The following is a 21,057-nucleotide window of genomic DNA, read 5'->3' as shown; positions in this document are numbered from 1 at the left end:
TTTGCGTTTTTTGTTGTAGAAGCAGTGCTTTGGTCACAAGTAGCATGACAGCAAGATAAAAGCGTTTCCATCGCACACAACTGCAAACTTTACATCAGGTAAAACGTTGAGACCGGAAAAAATGCTTTCAAGTTTGCCTTTTATAACTGGTCACCTGTATGCATCAATGCTTCCTTGTTTATTCTTAAGGATGTCAGACTTGTTTTTGCTGGAATTGATGGCGTGTATATATTTAGGCTGCTTGTTAAATTATAAAATGTCTAACATGCCCCCAGCCATCTGGTTTGCACAATTTTATAAAATTCACAGTGGATTTTATGAGCTTTTTAAGATGAGTAATTTTAAACAACTACAAATTGTCCGGGCAAGTAGCGCGCGTTAAGTGAAAGTCCTTTTCAAGGTGGTTGTAAAGTCTGTTTTGGCTACAATTAGCCTAAAGCTACATTTGAGGTTGGTGTCAGGAAAATGTACTCTCTCTAATATTGATTGTGGTATACTGTCACATGCTTTTGGCGAGTTCTGGTGTGGAAATGTTTTACTGTTAATATTGGCTCAAGCTTCTTTTCCTAAACTTTTGAAGTACACTCTTAAAGGTTTTGTGACAATACGGCTGTGTACGGCTCGTTTTTGGATTTTCATGACAATTTAATTGCAAACTGTAATTTCCGGACAGTGATGTATAAACATAGTATGGCAAGCGCAATGGGTACTTTCGCCCAGGAGTTACCTTAGGTTATCTGATAAGGCAGCATATTTTATGCTCACTGTTGTTTATATTGTGTATGTCAGTGCCGCGGTAGATGCACAAATGTATTTGTGATGCTGTTGCCCGTAAAGCCGTTTGATTACCCGTGTCTTTTGGTAAAAGTGAATATATGAAAATGGCTTTAAAGCCTAGTGTTATCGTTATGGTATTTATTCTTTGTATGTTGGTCATTTTCTGTGCAATTTAAGACGGACAGGTATCCATGCATGAAATGTACGCATACCGCCACCCAATAAAGTTGTATGGTATATTGAACAACAATATATGAGCGCTAATAATTGGTTTCGTATGTATTTCAATGGAAGTATCTTGTTTTTGCACATGCAGCTAAAACCCAGAGCAGGATTGTGCGGTTGCAGCGAAAGACTCCGTGCGGCATTCTACGGGCCTCAGGCGAACTTTTATATAGAACTGGGCTCCGATAGGACTGATGAGAAGTGTCAGGGACGACACTTCTGTGCCGATTTCTGCTTTGCATCAGTAGGTATCACTGCAGGACATATGTCAAACTTGTGTTAAAATGGTTCTCGCAGTTTCCTACTGATTCAAATGTATCCGCCAACCGGACATATGACCTCGGCTTATACCGACAGGAAACAAGATGGTCATTTCAGATAAGTTCGAACAAAGCATGGCTGGTCGACCTCTTCATTTTGTTTAATATTCTTTACCTCATTCCTGCATGTATGTAATGTGCGGATTCACAAATACTTTCGGCAGAAAAAATTTTGGCCGGCTGAAAAAAAATTTGGAACCCACCCGCGTGGACCACGGCCGCTACCTGCCCATGCACCGCGGCCAAATTTAGCGACGTCTACCAAGAAATATACTAATCAGGCGGGAACGGTAATTTGTATGCTTAATCTACGCCTGGTGTCCATTACGCGCCCAAAATACGTTGGCTAGAAAAACATGTATTTTTTAAAATAAATTTCCAAATCTTGCTCAGAGCGCATTTTGTTGTGTACTTTGCGGGCTAGTATTATCGTAAGTAACGGATTTAGAGCGTTCACATTTGAGTGAGGGCTGCTCCTGGCAAGCATAAATAAGGACCGTAAATATTGTGTCTATGCACACTACGGTTAAAATGTAAATGGCGCACAAGTGTGAAGAAAAAACTAAAACTCTCCGAGTTCAGAGGCTTATTTAAAAAAAAACACTTCTTCGATTTTGCTGAAATTCTCCCCAGATGTTCACCTGTGCATGTACTTGAATGATTATTAAAAACATGTTGCATCATTTGGTTCCTGACGCGCCTACAGCGCGAGAAAAAAGCCTGGTCGGCCAGGTCTTCACAAGATCCTGAGGCATGAAACAGTGAGAGCAACTTCCAGTGAATGTGCAGACATTTGATAATTTTTTTTGTACCAAAGGCAAACGATTACTCATTGATAGTATTACAGAGAATTCAGAGGCGAAACAAATTTTTATGTGAATTTTGGAACGAAAATAAACAATCTGCACACCGCTAAACGTGTACTCTTCGAAGAAAAAACGGAGGAACTCCAGATTCACGCGCATTTAAAAAAAACGCGTCTTCGAGTTTTATGAAGCTTTCCAAGGATATTTTCCGCCTAATTTAATTGCGTGAGCCATTAAAAAAATTCGCATCATTTTGATCACTGAAAAGCAAAAGAGCCTTGTCAAGCATGCTCGTGACACGGAGCTGAGACATAAAACGACGATTGTGACTTTCTGCAGATTTCCCTTAGTTATTTTGTAGAACGGGCAGAATATCTTCTGAGATAAGGAGCATAGAATAGCCAAGTGACACTAACGAAGTCAACGTTTGACATGACAGAGTTCCATCGGTACCCCATTAATACCGTGCAGTTACTACCTGTTTATTTACACATTGCTTGCTTCATCAATGTTCACAGTTTCCTCAAAGGGGCACAAACAGTCCGCGCTGCGCATAGTTCCCATATATCTGCTTCTGATAACTTCCTTAAACGCCACACGTGCCAGGACTGTATGCCGGGAAAGGCACGCACTGTTCGCCATTCTTCCTTTTTTGTTTCGCGATAGCTAGAAACTACGTTCCCCTTGAGGTATATGAGGGGAACGCCCTTGATCTTCTCAGACAACACAGTTACCATGTCATTTGCCGTCTCAATCGCATTTCTTAGTGGTTCTCTCAGGTGGTAAAGTGTCGCCTGGTGTTTGACGATTCCCCCAACTTCGTCGCAGGCATTCTTTCCGTGCCATGTTGCGGAGAATATTCATTGCGTTTCAGGCACGTCGCTTTTTCGCAACTCATGAAGCTGGTACCTGTTTTTAAAGTGACTGGCAGCTCCGTCACTCACATAAGTCCCCTTGGAGTACAGTGGGAGATTGTCGTGTACCCACAGCCTGATTTTTTCTAAAACCCAAGCAGGCATGCGCAAATTCATGGCAGATGTCAGCGCTTGCAACCACAAAACTATGACAAAAGAGATTTAGTAACAAGCTAAATATATACAAAAAGAATAATCAAATCAGAATACCTAAAAGGAATAATAAAAAGTGATGCAATGAAGATTAAAATGCGACCGTAGTCATATAGCGGGGAGGCAGCGCAAGGCACTGTCCCAGTGTGACAGAACTAAAAACTCGTAACCGTTCGGACGCATGCAGCCCCTTTTCTTCCAGGCCTTCTTTCACTCTTTCTGTCAGCCAAGTCCCCGCCGTCGCATGCAGTTGAAAAAGACCAAAAACAACTCTCGACTCAAACAAAAAAATGAAGATCCCACATGTGTCGTCCCGGACCCCACCGGGCTCAAGGGCGTTTGCCCTCCTGTTTGGTCACTAATTCGGTAATTGAACCAGTGTGTCCGGAGAAGGACCGAAGAGGGGCGTGCTACCTGGAGACGTTACCCGCGCCGGGGTCGTGTGTGGCCGATGTCCGTTTTTAATACTTGCCATGTGTGCTGCCGACCGGACGGGCTTCCGTTGAACCTTTGATTTCAGGCGAACGAAAATTACGTCCAGGCCAGTTAAAAAACAAGACTGCGTGCACCTTGCCAAATAGCTGATAAATGAACGAAATATAGCGCATCACGGCAGCAGTGCGCACAAAAAAGAGCGTTGATAATGTAAGACAAAGAGTGACCGCGGTTGGGGAAATCTAGAGGAAGCTACAAAAATAGACCCGAAGACCTTCAAATTGCGCTTTTTATCACCATACATTGCAGCGGTTTCGCCACCGCACGACTGTATCCGCGCTGTGCTTAGAATGACGCACGATATTTCTAGGGCTCACACAAGTACGTTTAGAGGAAAATATCTGTGGAAAGCTTCATAAAACTCGAAGAAGCGTTTTTTTTAAATGCGCGTGAATCTGGAGTTCCTCCGTTTTTTCTTCGAAGAGTACACGTTTAGCGGTGCGCAGATTGTCTATTTTCGTTCCAAAATTCACATAAAAATTTCAGTTTTGCTTCTGAATTCTCTGTAATACTATCAATAAGTAATCGTTTGCCTTTGGTACAAAAAAAAATTATCAAATGTCTGCACATTCACTGGAAGTTGCTCTCACTGTTTCATGCCTCAGGATCTTGTGAAGACCTGGCCGACCACGCTTTTTTCTCGCGCTGTAGGCGCGTCAGGAACAAAATGATGCAACATGTTTTTGATAATCATTCAAGTACATGCACAGGTGAACATCTGGGGAGAATTTCAGCAAAATCGAAGAAGTGTTTTTTTTTTAATAAGCCTCTGAACTCGGAGTGTTTTAGTTTTTTCTTCACACTGGTGCGCCATTTACTTTTTAACCGTAGTGTGCATAGACACGATATTTACGGTCCTTATTTATGCTTGCCAGGAGCAGCCCTCACTCAAATGTGAACGCTCTAAATCCATTACTTACGATAATACTGGCCCGCAAAGTACACAACAAAATGCGCTCTGAGCAAGATTTGGAAATTTATTTTAAAAAATACATGTTTTTCTAGCCAACGATATTTTGGGCGCGTAATGTACACCAGGCGTAGATTAAGCATACAAATTACCGTTCCCGCCTGATTAGTATATTTTTTGCTAGACGTCGCTAAATTTGGCCGCGGCGCATGGGCAGGTAGCGGCCGGGGTCCACGCGGGTGGGTTCCAAATTTTTTTTCAGTCGGCCAAAATTTTTTGCGCCAGAAATATTTGTGAATCCGCACATTACATACATGCGGGAATGAGGTAAAAAAATTTCAAGCGAATTGAAGAGGTCGACTAGCCATGCTTTGTTCGATCTTATCTGAAATAACCCAAGAAACATTGGAAAAGTAGAGTCCAATAGACAGCTTCCCAACGTCTATAGGAACACCGTTTTATATAGGCATCTGGTCTGAAGGTACCTGGAACGGCGCACCGGCTAAACCTATAATTAATTTACGTGGATTAGTGTTCCAGCAGCTTAAACTACCGTTTTATTTGGAACAGGGATCTGTATACTTTTAGTTGGAACGCCGATCCACATACCTTAGTTGCAAGCGTATGTGGTACACTGTGACACTTACGTTTTCAGTATTTTCACGTTTTCAGGGTTCCAGATATATAACTGGAACTTTTTTTGCAAAAACGTTCCAGTTACGAAGTGGATGGTATGTGGATACAGATTAAGAGTGTACCTGGAACGGCGCACCGGATAAATCCGTAATCAATTTAGGTGTGTCAGTTTCCAGTAGCTAAAACTACCCTTTTATTTGGAGCAGTGAACAGTATACTTTTATTTGGAACGCCAATCTACATAATGCAGTTCCAAACGTATGTGATGCTCTGTTGCACTTACTTTTTCAGGGTATGTGGAACACGGTTCCAAATATATAAATGGAACTTTTTTGCAGAAAAGTTCGAGTTATTAGGTGGATCTTATGTGGATCCAGATTGAAAGTGCATTTCGGCGCCCTAGCAGCCGCGCGTATTGTAGAAATGCACGACGCGTCCATACTGGTGGATTATAATTTTGCTCGCAACAACGCCTTGATAGTGCCCGTGCACCGGCCAAAATTCTGCAGAAAGCAATGACTTCTCGATGTGCACGCCGCTACGCTGTTTCCAAGGCGGGAGCCTCTTTCGTCGGGTCCTGTTACGGCAGAAGGCGAGCAAACCGGCGTACCAACAACATTTTCATGCATGTATTCGTTTCTCGACCTTTCTTTAGCGCGTCGCCGTACTTGTGTGAAGTACATAAAATTGAACCTCGAAATAGTTCACCGCCCCTTCAACTGCTACGTGGCTGATTGTGGATGTAGCTGGTGACCAGATAGGTGTTAATGCTTCGCCGGTGGCTGATCGTCGCGTAGAAACGATGCTCGCTATGGGGTAATTTCCCCGTTTTTCTCGCTAGTTTGGTCTCACACGCCTCCGCAACGCTTAGCGGGTTTGATTGCGAAACGTAAAATTGCGCGCATCTTATTGCGCGAACCTTTAAAATTTTGTCCATTGGCTGGAAGTCTAAAGAAATTAAGGTTATTTGCATAGTGGAGGCTTCTGAATGATATATTCTGAAAAACTTCTAGTAGTGGTGGCAATGAGGAACTATGGGTATAAAATCTTTATTATGCTTGAGTAATTCGGCTATAGAAAACCTGCAACATGCTGCTGCGGCTGGTGCAAAGACACATCAAGGAGCCAAAGGTGTGGAAACGCTTCTTTAACGAGCACACATTCGACTTGGCCATCGGGCACATGAGAAGTAGAGAAGGCAATCAGCGTGCCAGATATTTCCAGTCACCTTAAGCATACAGAGATCATTATCTAGCACTTGAACATTGCGTTATGAGGCGGGTGGCAGCTTAGGTTACTCTTTTTGCTATTGGTGAAAACTTTGCGGCCGAATGTGCAGTGCAAGATATTTATATTGATGCCGTGTTCTTTGAAAGGTGTGGCCTCACTCTTTGGCGAAAACGATCAAAGGATTGTCTTCTAGGGGACACTTTGCTTTGCCACATTCATTGAACTTTTTGGGAACTAAATGTGAGCGGACGAACGGTCAATTTCCACCCCGTTGTGCGTTCCGCTGATCCCAATGAAGATCTACTGGGGGAGTCACAGACAAACAAAAACACCAGCAGCAGCGAAGATCCAACCACAAACTTCCACAAAAGTACACAATGAACCCAATACGCCACCGCTAAGCCGCACAACCAGACAGAAGGTTTGGTAGAAAATATGTATTGAAGTGCAAAACGTGCGGCACTTTGCACAGCACGATGATTCATTGCAACTGGTTTCCGGATTCAGGTCCCGGAAAGTGATTACGACCGGGATTTTCATTTCGCGCTTTGCGGTTTCTTTACCCTTCTGACTATTTCAAAGCCGGATTCTAAGTGAAGCCTCACAAACAAACCTTTTTTTCTTTTAGAGAAGAAGTACTTCATGGCTTACTTACGGCTGGAGGCTGGGTGACCGGATGACTTATTTGTTTCCGCCCAAATTAAAGGCAACTATGGATGTTCTTAGTGTTCGCTACATATGTTAAGTGCTGTCGGTATCGTATGTGAAAGCGGTCATCTGCATGAGTGTCAGAATAGGAAAACAGAATATACTTACCTGCATAGGCAAAACCAAATTCGGTGTTGGTTAGGCTGAACTACCTTGTTAGTGTCGTTAGACGACCGGGAGTGGGAAATACAGCCGGGTCTTCTATACAGTTCGGCATTGGCATAGCTTCGGTGCGCAAGGCAGTGATGTACCCGTTAGCTGTAGCCCGGTTAGCTGTAACACGGTTAGCTGTAACCCGCATTTTTAATTTGTAGGTGTTGTCATCAGCAACATATGTGTTTTTATTGTCTGTTAAACATATAACAATTTTTTACGATTACGGATCAATGTTTGCTATTTTATCTAATATTTGCGTCATTGATGACACGCTTCATCGCTCCTTGCAACTACCCGCCTTTTAATTTACCTATCCTCGTTTTTTATAATTAAGATAGATATTTTCTCCCATGGCACTATATAAAAGACACACTGATTGCTGTGACTTGTGCTTTAGGAATCGAAAGCTGTTCACAGATGTATGCGCCAAATGCAACCGGCGGCGCAAGTACCAGTGATTAATAGCGCAGTAAGAGACCAAATGCCGTGTTTCGGCTTGCGGTTGCTCTTTCTAGATCGGCGGGGTGAACATTTAATCCGAATTTTGTGCACACGGCACACACTCTGTCACAGTTACTCCATTTGAATATGAGCAGTTGCCGGCGAAAACTAACGGCCGTATTTAATCCCAATGATGCTCCCTTTTGCAGAAAAGTGCTTGTAGCACATTATTGGAGTGGTGCGGTTAGATAACCATTGCGGCCGCTGCCAAGTGCAGTCATATGTGCAGTGCGTTTACAGCGGAGTAGAGTATGGTTAAAACACTTAAAGGAGCGGGGACATTTTTGAAGCGAAATGTTTTCTCAGGGCTATAGCAATATTGTCTCGTGCTATATGGTTGTGTCATCCCTTCACGAAGAAAAAACCTTAGAATGGCATTTTTAAAAGTATTTTACCAACGCATGAGCAAGGGCTGATTTGTTGTGTTCTGCGATGTCCTTACACAGTGCGAAGAAAACAAAGTAATTGCGGTTCAGCTACAGGAATGTCCACTCCTGTGGCAGAAATAGGAAAAGTGGCTTTGCAAGCAGAGAGAACCCAATGAAAACAACACAGATTCAGTGAAAGCTGATTCTAAATACTTGCTACAGCACGGCCTCCTTGGCGCCTTGGCGCCTGCAACAGAAGTGAAGAAATACACCCTATTCCTACACATAAATCTTCGTATAGCAGAGAAGCCAAATCTGATATAACGAATCCGAATCCCACATGGCGAACGTTTGGGAAGATGAATTACTTGCGAACTGCGTCCGCTAGGACGCAGTCGTGTGTGCGCACTGACGCACAAGGGCATCATACCTCGAATCAAAAGCGCAGAACTGTCGCTGATAACGACGACAAGGAGGACGAAGACGAAGCATAGTGCAGCCATTCGCTCAGGTGGTATGGTGGGATGAGGCATCGCCCGTCCAATTGATCAGTTTTGAAGAAGACGAAGATCAGGTTTTCGGCTGCATTCCCTTGATAGAGCAAAACGTAGTTACTGTCGCCTTATGGACAAAGAACAGGCTGCAATGCAGGACTATTTTCAGCGTCAAAGTGCTGATACGCCCTATTGCTACCTAATATAAGTGGGCTGTTGTTATTGTTCACTTCTATTGGTTCAAACTTTCACTAATTCTAACAGAGATGGCGGCCCCTTGCGATTTAAAGTAACGAGCATTTGTTGTACGTAAGAGGCAAAAAGAAAGCGCTAAGACAACAATGCTTCTGGCGACAGCCAAGCGGAATGACTATAATGATTGAGAGAATTTTCCGTCGAGATAACGATTTCGTTTTAAGAATAAATCTCAAAGCTTTACGCCTCAGTTCATATTTTTTGCGCAGGCTGACCCGTGACCCATTACAGTTCTTTGCATTTCTCCACTTCAAACCATACAGAAGCACCGACAAGCATTGTGCAGACAGAAAAAGGGGCGGCTCAGCTAAATCCTAGAATGCAAATTCTTAGTGTGTCACTTGAACAGATGACTGCTTGCCTGCTCAGGATTGGTAGAATCAGGACTGGTAGATGTTTTTTAACATGCGATGAAGTCCCAGCTGGAAAGAAAGCGCTTGCGGAGGTTTTTGCCACTATTACCCTTAATTAGAGAGCGTTAACTACATAGTGTCTTATGTTGTGTTTTTTTATAAAATATTTCTTCGAAAATTCTCTCAAATATGTTGCAATGCTACCCCCCTCCTTAAATAAAAGATTTGAGTTCGCAGGAAGAAAATACTGGCAGTCACACATCTCTCTGCACACTTTTCATACCCAAGGAGGTAAACATCAATTCAAGGCACTCCTCTATAGCACACCTCTTAGCACAAATGTAGTTGCGCCATGCTGAACCCTCCAATTTTATTTGATTTATTAAGCAATCATAAGAATACTCCTCTCCATGGCAGAAAGCACGTACACAATGTATAAACATTATATTTGTTGTTTTCTGCATACATTTATAAGCTAAGGTCTGGCACCAACATTTACAGTGAAATGTCGCGCGTATTTTTTAAGTTTTCAAAGGCTCAGAAAATGATATATTCACACCGAACCCTCACTTGAGCTAGAGGCAGCTCACTCGGCTATTATTGAAAGTCACCTTTGAATTTCACTTCACTTGTATTTTAAATGTTTCAAATCTTGTCATACAGTCTTTCTGGAAAATTAATCAAGGGAAATCTTCTATTGATGTGAGTTGTGATCTGGTAAATTGTTTACCAGTAGTGAACAATTGTTTTATATAATTTAATAAAGATTACCTCTAAGATTAGTTCTTGTATAATTGTTTGAAATGTGTATACAAATAAACGATTTTATTCCCTAGCAGGCGATGTTTCTTGTATGCATACATGGCTTATCTTACAGAGTCATACCGATTATATCTAATGAAGTTACCCATACTCCCATTTCACTGTCTTCGTCTTTGGGAACTCATCTAACGGAACTCTCTTTCAAAAGGACTCAGGCGGCTCCCGTTACATGGGTTGCCAGTACAGTCGTCCGGAGCCTGCCGTCTCTGGTGCGAACGTTCTGACAGCGCTCAAAGGCAATGGCAACGGCCTTTGTGAACTGGTCAGAAGGTTCGTCAGGGAGGTGCTGTTGGCAATGCCTCATGGTGAGGTCTCACCTTGTAATGTGTCTCTTGCTGAGCTTGTTAGGGACGAAATAAGGCAGGCTGTGTGGGTGCCAAAGCCAGCTGACTATGGGGCACGGCCAGAGCTGCCCTGATCTTCGTACACGGAGACAATGCGGCAGTCCCGCTACTGTCCTCCACCTATTGTCGCCACTGTTGAACCGCAATCGACCGCCATAAATTGATGCTGCGTCCTGCCGTGCCACGTTCCGCCATTTTATACTCACAGGAGCCTCATACCCGAACGAGTGATCTCTGGCGTACCCCTGACAGCACACCCCTTTGCTTCCACTGCGGGGAGGCGGGTCATTTGTATCGAGCGGGTCATTGCCACCTGGCCGGTTTGCGTGGTTGTGCACCCAATGAGTCGCGTCCGCGAAATGGATAACGGCCGCCTAAGATTGCGAGAAACCTCGCAGAACGTCACATGTTCCTGCACCAACGTTCTGTGCCCCGTTCGCCGTCTCCAAGCCGACGCCGCTATTCAGTCCTCGCATCGCGCCCAACTCCACCAACCGCATATCCCGCAGCGCTGAAGGCCGGGAAAACTGAAGTCAGTGACCCTTGGAGATGAGGGTGCTGATGACGAATAGCTCGACAATCCTCCATTGCGACGACGACCAATGGAATGACCGGATACCAACGACGGGGCGGACAGAGACAACAAAAGCTACACCAGCCAACCAGCTTCCTTCGACCTACTTGTACGAATAGACGACCTAACGACGACTGCATTGACCGGCACGGGGGCAGATTATGCCGTTATCAGCGAGGTTGTAGCGAATACTTTAAGAAAGTTATTACCTTCTCGACTGGCCTCAGTCGAGAATGACTCAATAAAAGGAGTCAGTACGGATCCCATTTTTTCTTAGCGTGACGTGCAGTTAGCTATGGTATCTCGTATAAAACGCTAGTTGTCTACCTTTAAAAGTTCCTCCCAATAATTTCCGTTGCATTACCCGGTTTTCTACATTGAGTTTTTCTTTAAAACGCTTAGTGAGGCAAAATAATTGTTGGCCAAAATTGAATCAGCGGCGTTATCTGTTAGATGTATCCCTTGTACATAGGGACATTGTTATGGTACTGTTTTATATTTCAGAGCACCTATGAAATGGGCCAAACCCGGTACAAGATTTTCTCCAGCTTTCCCCCTCGTAATATCAGAAGCGACAATCCAAGCAGTCATTTCAAACAGCGCAAGACTTCACACAAACCCGGTCATCTCAACTGACGAGAGGTATGTGTCATCATCACCACACCCTCAAAAATATACTTTCTACGTAAGAGGCCCATTGTAATTATTTTTCTTTCTTTAACTGAAGAATTAAACCTCTGAACAGAAGCTGCATTGAGGATATTATGGTTTCTATTATGATCTCTATGTTCTAGCTATCTGTGTCTTCTTGCTGGTTGTTTGGACGTTTTGTGTGCTCTGGCACGTACGGGTGCTGGTTCGCGTGCGCGTGTTTTTTGCCTGTTTGTTTCAGCCGGATTTGTGTACCATGCCATTGTTCTTGGAACTGTGAAAGTCCGCACTACAGGATAAATAAATATAACTTACGAGACAAAAAGAGAGCTTTTCTGAGTAGAGTTTGTCATTTGAATCGAAATATTTATATATAATTTAATTCTTATACGGAGATTTTTCTGTGCCGCTCCTGAAAACGTCCTTGCAGCTGGCCTAATTCATAGAACTAGATGATCTTTGCTAATCTTAAGTCGATTAGTATCCATTCACCTTTTCACTTGATATCTCAGCGAACAAACGAATGAGCGAAATGACTAGCGAACGAACGACCGGACGAGCGAACGAACGAACGAACGAACGAGCGAACTGACGGGCGACCGAACAAACAAACGAAAGAGCAAAATTCCTCAGCCATGCACCCAAACCTCAAAAAGTTGCTCCTAGTTATTTCGTTCCCCCATTTTATTTTATCGCAAGTACCCCCAAACAAAGATATAGGTGGCGTATCACTTCCGGATTAATGTGTACTCGCTGTACGCTTCTGTTGACGCGTACCTGTACTGTTGAGATGCCGGGAAGTACTGACACTTCTTCACATAGGCAGGATACCGCTTGGGATTCAAGCCTTTCTTAAATACATGATCTCAACTTCTAGTGATGCTGTAGCTGAAATCCACACTTCAAGTCGGAGTTTTAATAGGGTTGCATCGTGTCAACAGCGCCCCTGTATATTTTATTCGGTAAGTCTCGTTTGGTGAAAGGAAGGCTGTGGCTATCCGCGACCTTCTGTTGGGCTCATAAACATTGACCTTGCGCTAAATTATTCGTACAAAGCGTAAGGAAGACACTCAATTATAATACTTATATAATGACAGCACGCTTGCAAAATGAATGTTTTAAACAAAGGATCCTTTTATTACGATTTCAACGCCTGTTGTTCGTCGCTCAGTGTACCTTGCTGCGCATTCTGTCGCGAAAATTGAACCGTCTCATTCCCGATGATCTATTCGTGGTAGCTGGTGTTGCAGTAGTTGAACTACAGTCACAGTGGCAGCTGGGCGTTGTGTAAGAATTAGGCTCCCTTGTTGAAACTCGTGGCGCCATGGTTGTCGTAGTAGTTGTAGTTCTATGCTGCGGTGATGTTCTCGTAGGCAATTTCTCTCTCGGCGTATATGAAACACAGTCTCCTCGGATGCATACCTGAAAGGAAAACGTATTTCACCATTAGCTTACGTAACATTCACCAGAGCTTAAGGAATGCAATGTTGCACATTTTTGCCTACGCTGACGTGCGGACATACAAAGACATGTTTCAATATAGCTACCTTTGTGTTCTCGCGGCACTGTAACAAACTTTTAAATACGTGGTTTTGAAGGTGTACCACTCTGTTTCTTCGGGCGACTTTTAAGAAGTTATTCTTTAGGTTTTGCTGGTTGCAGTGCCGCAAAAACTTTATTTACGATTTATCAAACGTAGTTATCATAAGCAACAGCTCTTAAATGAAAGATGCAGGGCTCATGGATAATTTAGGTAGACCTGTGCGTGACAAAAACAACAAACATACCAATTACTCGGCATTGTATTAGAGAGGATAGCACGGGCAGCATTCGGATTCGTGACCTACTAAAGGTAATATCTCAGGTACGTAAGGATTGAGTGTTGTGTGAGTTTTTATATTCTACTGAAGCAAAGAAATACTGATTGTCTTTATATGGCCGCACTTGGAGAAGAGGTGCCGGAAAATTTCTTGTCATGTATTGTTCAAGCTTACAAGTTATCCAAAGTGTTTTAAAATACAAAAGCTACAAAATTTTGCGATTTTGTTTGGCCAACTGGTTTGACTAATGCATATAAAGCAACATGTGAATAATGTAAATCTTCCCCTGCGGTACAAGTTCAAAAAGGTATCACTAAAGGCAATGGGCAGACAACGTGAGTAGTTCAAAAACTAGTGCGAAAGAAGGTTCTACCCCCGAGTAGTCACTGGCGCTGGCTGTTACAACGAAGCGCAGGAAAAAAATTACCTTAACATAAATACTCGAGAAAGTGGCTGGGAACACAGCCCCGCCAGTAGATTAGTGGTCACCGCACCATACGCGTATTCTGTAGGTCGTGGTTTCGGATCCCACCCGGCGGGCATGTTTTTCTCCACTTTATTTGAAAAATGTTTGCCTATTCCAACGATACAAAATGAGCTACCATATTCTGTCCTTTGCTTTTATTGGCTTGATGAGGATGATGTTTTGCTTTTTTGGTGCAAGGCCGACTAAGGGCAAAGAGCGCCAAAGGGTAGTTGTTAATTTGAGTGTTGTGAATACTAAAAACAACGTAAAACCAAACAAAAGTCAGTGAAGATTACTGGTCTAAAAAGCCAGGTTATCATGATGCATGATAAGAAATGAGATTGAAAAATCTGGCATCAGTGAGAATCTCAAAAACACGCTTGATTGAAATGAAAACTAGGGCTAGTCTCCTAAAAAGTATGATGGGTGTAACAAGATGTGTTGTCCGTATAGTTGTGGGAACTGTTGTGCCAAGTGCCTTGCATTGGATGAGCAAGTGGATTACGGTTAGGCAGTCTCCACACCTTCTCCACATGGGTCTAGGCGATTCACTGAGCAGGTGGGAGTGTGTTACATGAGTGCCCTATCCGTAACCTTTCTAAGGTCACTTCGGTGTGTCTGTTGTGTGAGCCAGCTGTGTATCGTCCCAAGTGTGGCTTTGTTACATGTACTTTTTTGTCTGTCTGTACACTCCAGTGTGTTTGCTATGTATTACGAAGGTGTTGTCTCATAAGTGGCTTGAGGTCAGTGTAGGCTACTGTTGTTACGTTTCGAGTGTTTCTGACTGCAGCTGCAGCGGCTATTTCGTCCACTATCTCGTTACCAGCTATCCCAGCGTGGAGTGGAACCCAGCTGATGGTCAAATGTAGATTTCAGGCACATTCTGACTTCAAAGATTTAAAAATGAGATTGACGACGCAATTTTTGGGAGACCTTTGGAATGATAATGTACGCACGATGCTTAGTGAGTGTGTGAAAATTGTGGACTTAGCGACAATATTTTCGAGAATGCGATTTTAAACAAGAAATATACCATATGCTTCTGCCGTAAAAATGCTGTTATTCACAATAACTGTTTTACAAGCACTGAAGTTGCGTCCGTGTGCAGCAAAACACACCACAATGAACGTTTTTGAAGCATCAATAAAAAATTCTGCCACCCTATATTTCGCATGAAGATACATAAAATGCTGCGAAATGACAGTTGTAGGCAGCGTGCTTTTTTTAAAACTGCGTAAAAGACAAGTTGCACAATATCGGGCGAAGACTCTATGGGGCTACAGAATAATGCCCAATGTTTTCAAGATGTCTAAAAATGAGATAGAAAGTTCGAAACCCTCCCCCCTTGCCCTGAGTGAGAAAAGCGCAGCAATAGATGGACGATTCATTATACATTTCATGGGATGGTGAAACACTGATGAAACTTTAAAGGCATACAGTAAATCGCCACACTTGCGCTTGTACCGTAAGCACCATTTGTCACACTCGACGCAGAGACTTCGCACAGGCCCAGTGCGGAAAGCACCAGACGCTGCCGAAGACCCCATTGCTGCACTGATTCGAGTAGTTTTAAAGCTCTTTTTTCCCCTGAACTATATACAACGCTCCCATAGCCCAACTGCGAGCCTAACAGGCAGGTAAACACCCGCAGCAGAGGTTGTTTGTCAGCACCATACGAGTGATGCGACATGACCTTGGGAATATTCATTGTTTTAGAAATTTTTCTTTAGTTGTTTATCGAAGTTTTTTATCGAAACTATACCTTGGAACTAGTGTTCTTTATTGACCGGAATCGAGACAACATTCAGCTTGATGTCTGGATATGGCCAGATCCTATGCCTTTTGAAGAACACAACACAAGTGCTCTTACTGGGTTGAGCTTTAAAGCTGAAACCTTTACACTTTTTAAGCTGAACCCGTTTAAGCTGAACGCTTTAGAAGCAGTGTGAGCTCTTACACAAAATATTCGTTCCGCCAGGTAGCTATAAAGAGTGTTAAACATATTGCCCGAAACACAGAATGCCTTTAGGTCGCTAAGTATCCCATGTCACCAAGCGGTGTCATAGGCTTTGTCAAGATCAAAAAAACGGTATCACAAATCCGTTTTTGGACAAACTCGTCCTTGACATACTACTCAAGAGCGACGAGTTTGTCCTTTGTGGATCGCCCCAGCCTGAAGCCTGCCTGGAAACACTCGAGTAGACGAATTTACTCTAAAAATTACACGATTCTTCTGTTAATCATCTTATCGAAAAGCATGCACAGGCTACTTGTGAGGGCGATGGATTGATAGCTGGCGGGAGAGAAAGGGTCCTTCCCCTTCTTCTGGAAAGCCACTACAATGGCCTCCCTCCAGGACTTTGGAATGCGCCCCAAAAGCCATATTTTGTTGTATAGGTGTAGGTGTTGTGTCATGGCGTATGTAAGTTTATTTGCGCCTGGAGCTGAAGGTTTACATGTGCTCTGGGCAGCCCTCAACACACAGACAGTATATTCAAAACTTAAGCAGATTTTGGCCTGTTATTGTCATGTAGGAACTTCTTTTCACAAGCCGTGTTATGTTTGAGGATAGCGTTTGTGTAGTGTGCAGAGCTGGAAACGTGTTGGAAGTGTTGTGCAAGTGTGTTAGCCTGAATTACGAGTGTGTTTCTTGTTTTGCTGATTAGAGCAGGCTATGTGTATCTTTTCTTTTAAGTTTACGTATTCTTCTCCATACCTTGCGAGTGTCTGTGTATGAGGTAATGGATGGGAGGAAAGCGCGCCAACTGTCCCTTTTCGCCTAACGACGCTCACACTTTCCAAAGGCCTTTGCCCATTTAAACGAGGTGAGCTTCTCCAGCGTGGGGTACCGGTGAAGGACACGCCACGTCTTGTTCTGGGCCTCTCACGCCTATTGATAACTGCAGTTTTTATTATTGACGATAAATTTTGCCTATTGCTACGAAAGGTGACAACTATAAATGGTGTTACTCTCCGCCCCGCTAATACGCATCCTGTGGAGCAGCGTGCCGCATGCACTGCTTGGCTTACAATTAGAGGTGTCATCTACAACATTGAGATCATTGTCCTGTCGTCCTGCTCTTATGATCTCATTCTCGGATGGGACTTGTTGTCACGCCATCACGCCATCATTCACTGCGCGAGCTGAAGTAGAGCTGTTTCTGGTACTTTAAATTCATTGTGAGAAAGCCGGACAAAGTTGCTGGCGGCTGATGACAGAGACTTTCCACCGGATTCATCTGCGCTTGTGCCGCTGTCGTGCAGCAGTGTTTCGGAAGCCACAGTAACATTCGCTCCTTCTGGTCTCTTTTTGCTTCGCAAATCCTTTCCACTGCCGTTCGCTGTTCTCAACATCAAATGGAGTTCCTGTCCTGTGCCTGTTTCAAGTCCGACCCCATGCTCCATCAAACTCTATCGCAATGAATGCCTTGGCTTACAGAGGAAGTGGACCCTCTCGTCGTTATTAACGTACCGAAGACATTTCGCCGTTTATCTCACCACTTTTAGCTTCAGTTGCTCTCGTGATACCCCACCTGATGCGATTACGTTGCCCGACGCTATTGACCACTCCCTTACTCAGACCCAACGTGACCAACTATTGATGGTTCTACGAAGCTTCAGTGCATCATTCGACTGTCATCACACTCCTTCTGGGTCACACGTCAACTGCTTCGCATCAGATTGACACTAGAACCTACCCACCATTGCAGCAGCGACCGTATCGTTTCTCCTCCAACGGTCGTCGTGTTATTGAGGAACATGCGCAGGCAATGCTAAAACGCGGCGTTATTCGATCATTATGAGTCCTCGTTCTCCTCCTGGGGTTTTTATCAGGAAATAAGATGGATCCGCTCGGTTGTGTGTGTATTAAAGATGTCTCATAAAAATAACTCGCTTGTACGTTTACCCGCAACCCCGAATTGATGACGCCCTTGACAGCTTGAAAGAGGCCGAGTACTTCTGATGACTGGAGTTGAGGTCCGTCTACTCGCAAGTGCCCAAGCCCGACGATATCGTTCTAAGACGGCATTTGTAACACCCAATGGCCTTAACGAGTTCAGTGTCATACCATTCGTACTCTGTAAAGCGCCCGCAACATTCAAACGAATGACTGACAACGGATTGCGCGGCCTGCAATGGAAAACATGCATTTGCTACTCAGACGACATTGTCGTGTTTTCAACAGATTTTACGCCACACCTCACATGCCTGTGACACGTATTGAAATGCCTTACATCCTCCGGTTTTCAGCTGAACCTTAAAAAATGCCGCTTCGCTTCTCGGAAACTTAGAATTATGGGCCATGTTGTTTCGACAGACGGCGCCCTCCCGGATCCAGCGCAACCTCGTGCCGTGGCGGAGTTCCCAAAGCCGACTACCATGAATGACCTGCGAAGCTTTATCGGCTTCTGCTAGTATTTCCGGCGCTTCGTACGTTGCTTTGCCTCCAGAATTGCTCTCCTCACGCAACTTCTCGGTGCAAATGGGGAAATTTCTTACTGATCCCCTGACTGCGAAAACGCTTTTCTGATGCTGCGCCGTGTCCTTACGTCGCCACCCACAATCAGGCATCTCAATCCGCGCGCACCAACCCAGGTCTACGACGATGCTAGCTGTGTGAGATTAGGTAGAATCATCGCGCAATGACAGGATAGCTGTGATTAATACGTAGTGAGTTATGCGAGTTCTCCATTGACGAAGGCGGAAGCGAACTAGTCTGTAACAAAGAAGGAATGTTAGGCTATCGCTTGGGCCACTAGCAAGCATCACTTCTACCTGTACGGATGCCCGTTCGACGTCCTGAAGGATCATCATGCTCTTTGTTGGTTGTCTTCGTTAAAGGATCCCTCCGGTCACCTCGGCCGCTGGGCTCTCCGCATTGAAGACTATGATATCGGTGTTGTGTACAGGTTAGTACTGAAGCATAATGATGCTGACCCTCTTTCTCGCTATTCGCTTCCTTCGGAAGTGGAGAGCTTGTCGACGGCAGACACTACCCTGGCGCCTCCCGCCATAGCGGACATGGCTGCTGAGCAGCGTAAGGAGCAGTCGATCACCAGGATTCTCGCAGATCTCTCATGCCTACCGGCAAACGCTGCTATAAGATCTCTGCGCCGACAAACTGCCCACTGCACCATTCGTCGCAAACTGCTCTACGCCGCAACTATACACACCGACGTTTCGAAATGGCTCCTTGGGACTCATCCCCACCTACGCAAAAAAAATTTCCTTTTCCTTTAACGATGACGCGCAGTGTTCTCACGCTGAAGTCCTGAAAACGTATGAGTGCCTCAGACTTCGTTACTACAGGCGGGGGATGTATACCTGTGCAAAAAAGTTTGTTAAATCTTGCCGAGACAGTCAACGGCACAACACTCCGCCGCAGCATACAAGCGCTAGTGCCCTGCACGGACCCGGGCAAGCCCGAAAGCCCGAGCCCAGCCAGCGAGCTGGGCCGGGCTCGGGCCGAGTACTACGAATTTTCTCTGGCCCGGGCTGGGCTCGGGCTTGAACGAAATTTTTTTTGAGCCGTGCCGGACCGAGCCGGCTCCGGCAGTCCCTGAGGCCCAACAACCCTGTGCCCCAAATTGTAAATTGCGGACAAAAAAAGTTATTTTCTTTATCTTTCAGGTTAAAAGAAAACAAACGAACAAACAAAAAAAGAGCAAATGCACTACGGCGCCGGTAAAAAGACGATAGCGTTTCGAAAGCCCTAACGTCATCAATAAAATAACGTCTGGGTACCATCAGCATAGTGGGAGATAGTGGGCCAGACAACAAGGGCACTCGAGCCACAGAGTACAGCATAATTGACCTTTCGCTCTTCTTTTCAAACTAAAAGACATAACAAACGTAACGCGGACATTGCACTGTGTGCAGAGTTTGAAGAACAAATTTTCGAAGTAAATCCCGGGGTTTTTTCTTTGTAAGAATATTTTTGAATCTAAATACAGGCACGACAGAGCAGAAGCGCAGATAAAATATAAAAGTTTGCGGGCTCGGGCCGGGCTCGGGTTCACATTTTAAAAATTTGTAGGGCTGGGTCCGGCCGGGGCCATTTCTCTATGCCGCCTTGTCGGGAAGGGTCTAGGAATGGGGGCCATTGCAGTGCTCTAACAAGCGCTCCACTTTAGCCGTTGCCATGTCCAAAGGGGCCCTTTGACCGAGTGGGCATTGATCTCTACGCCCCATTTTCCAGCACAGCTGCCGGTAACCGCTGCATCATCGTCGCCGTACATCATCTGACACTTTACTTCGAAATAGCTGCGCTACCGTCTGCCATTGCTCGAGAAGTAGCGTTCTCCCTTCTTCAACGGTTCCTTCTCTGTCACAGTGGTCGTCGCGAGCTACTCAGTGATCGAGGTCGCGTGTTTCTGTCTGACGTCGTGGAGACCCTCCTAGCTGAGGGTTACGTTGTCTACCTTAAAAGCACGTGATACCACCCCAGACCAATGGTATGACGGAGCGGTATAACCACACACTCGGGTACTTTGTAAGCAATACAATACTTTATAAAGAATCGCAATGTTCATTTCCTCGTCCCATCTTTGTTCATTTTGGGACGCATGTTTACAATACCGCTAAGCAGACAATCACAGAATTTTCTTCGTTCATTTTGCTCTATGGTCGTTACCCTTCATGCATTTGGACACTATGCTTCCATACTGACCCAAGTCTGTGAATATATGCGAGTTTCAGACGTCCCTCGACGCGCCGAGGCATGTCGCCAGCGGGCTCGTCGATTAACATCGGAAGACCAGCAGCGCCACCAGGCCCATCACGACGTTTCCGTCACAGCTCCAACTTTCCCGGAAGGATCAATTGTCTTGCTCTACGTAGCGTGCCCCACTGCCGGAACAGAAGCGCGAATGGGTGCGGAAACGACAGAAAGCCTCTGCCGCTGCCATTGCCTTCATACCTACAAGCTTGCCGAGTCGCTGCGAATTTCTCCCGTTTAAAGAGCAACTTCAACGTTAGCAAAGATTTCTTGTTGCACTTGAAGGGCTTTCAGAGCGACAATTTTGGCGGTGGCTATCACCTTTAAACACGGGCATATAACCAGTTGCCTGTATGTGCAG

General features: G+C 44.7%; 1 protein-coding gene across 1 annotated transcript in view; it reads right to left on the bottom strand.

Annotated features, from left to right (window-relative positions):
• Window positions 1–12,825: 12,825 nt before the first annotated feature.
• LOC144141427 (metalloproteinase-like) overlaps window positions 12,826–21,057 on the bottom strand; it is a 67,286-nt gene continuing 59,054 nt past the window's right edge. Inside the window, exon 13 of the mRNA XM_077672989.1 lies at window positions 12,826–13,114. Coding sequence (XP_077529115.1) covers window positions 12,860–13,114 — 255 coding nt within the window. The 3' untranslated portion in view covers window positions 12,826–12,859. The remainder of the gene's footprint in view (window positions 13,115–21,057) is intronic.

The sequence above is a fragment of the Haemaphysalis longicornis genome, unplaced genomic scaffold, assembly GCF_048455015.1.
Source record: "Haemaphysalis longicornis isolate Haplotype H1 unplaced genomic scaffold, Haemaphysalis longicornis Haplotype H1 scaffold_6, whole genome shotgun sequence".
Classification (NCBI taxonomy): domain Eukaryota; kingdom Metazoa; phylum Arthropoda; class Arachnida; order Ixodida; family Ixodidae; genus Haemaphysalis; species Haemaphysalis longicornis.
The sequence above is the reverse complement of the archived record's forward strand: the minus strand, read 5'-3'. Positions and strand labels throughout refer to the sequence as shown.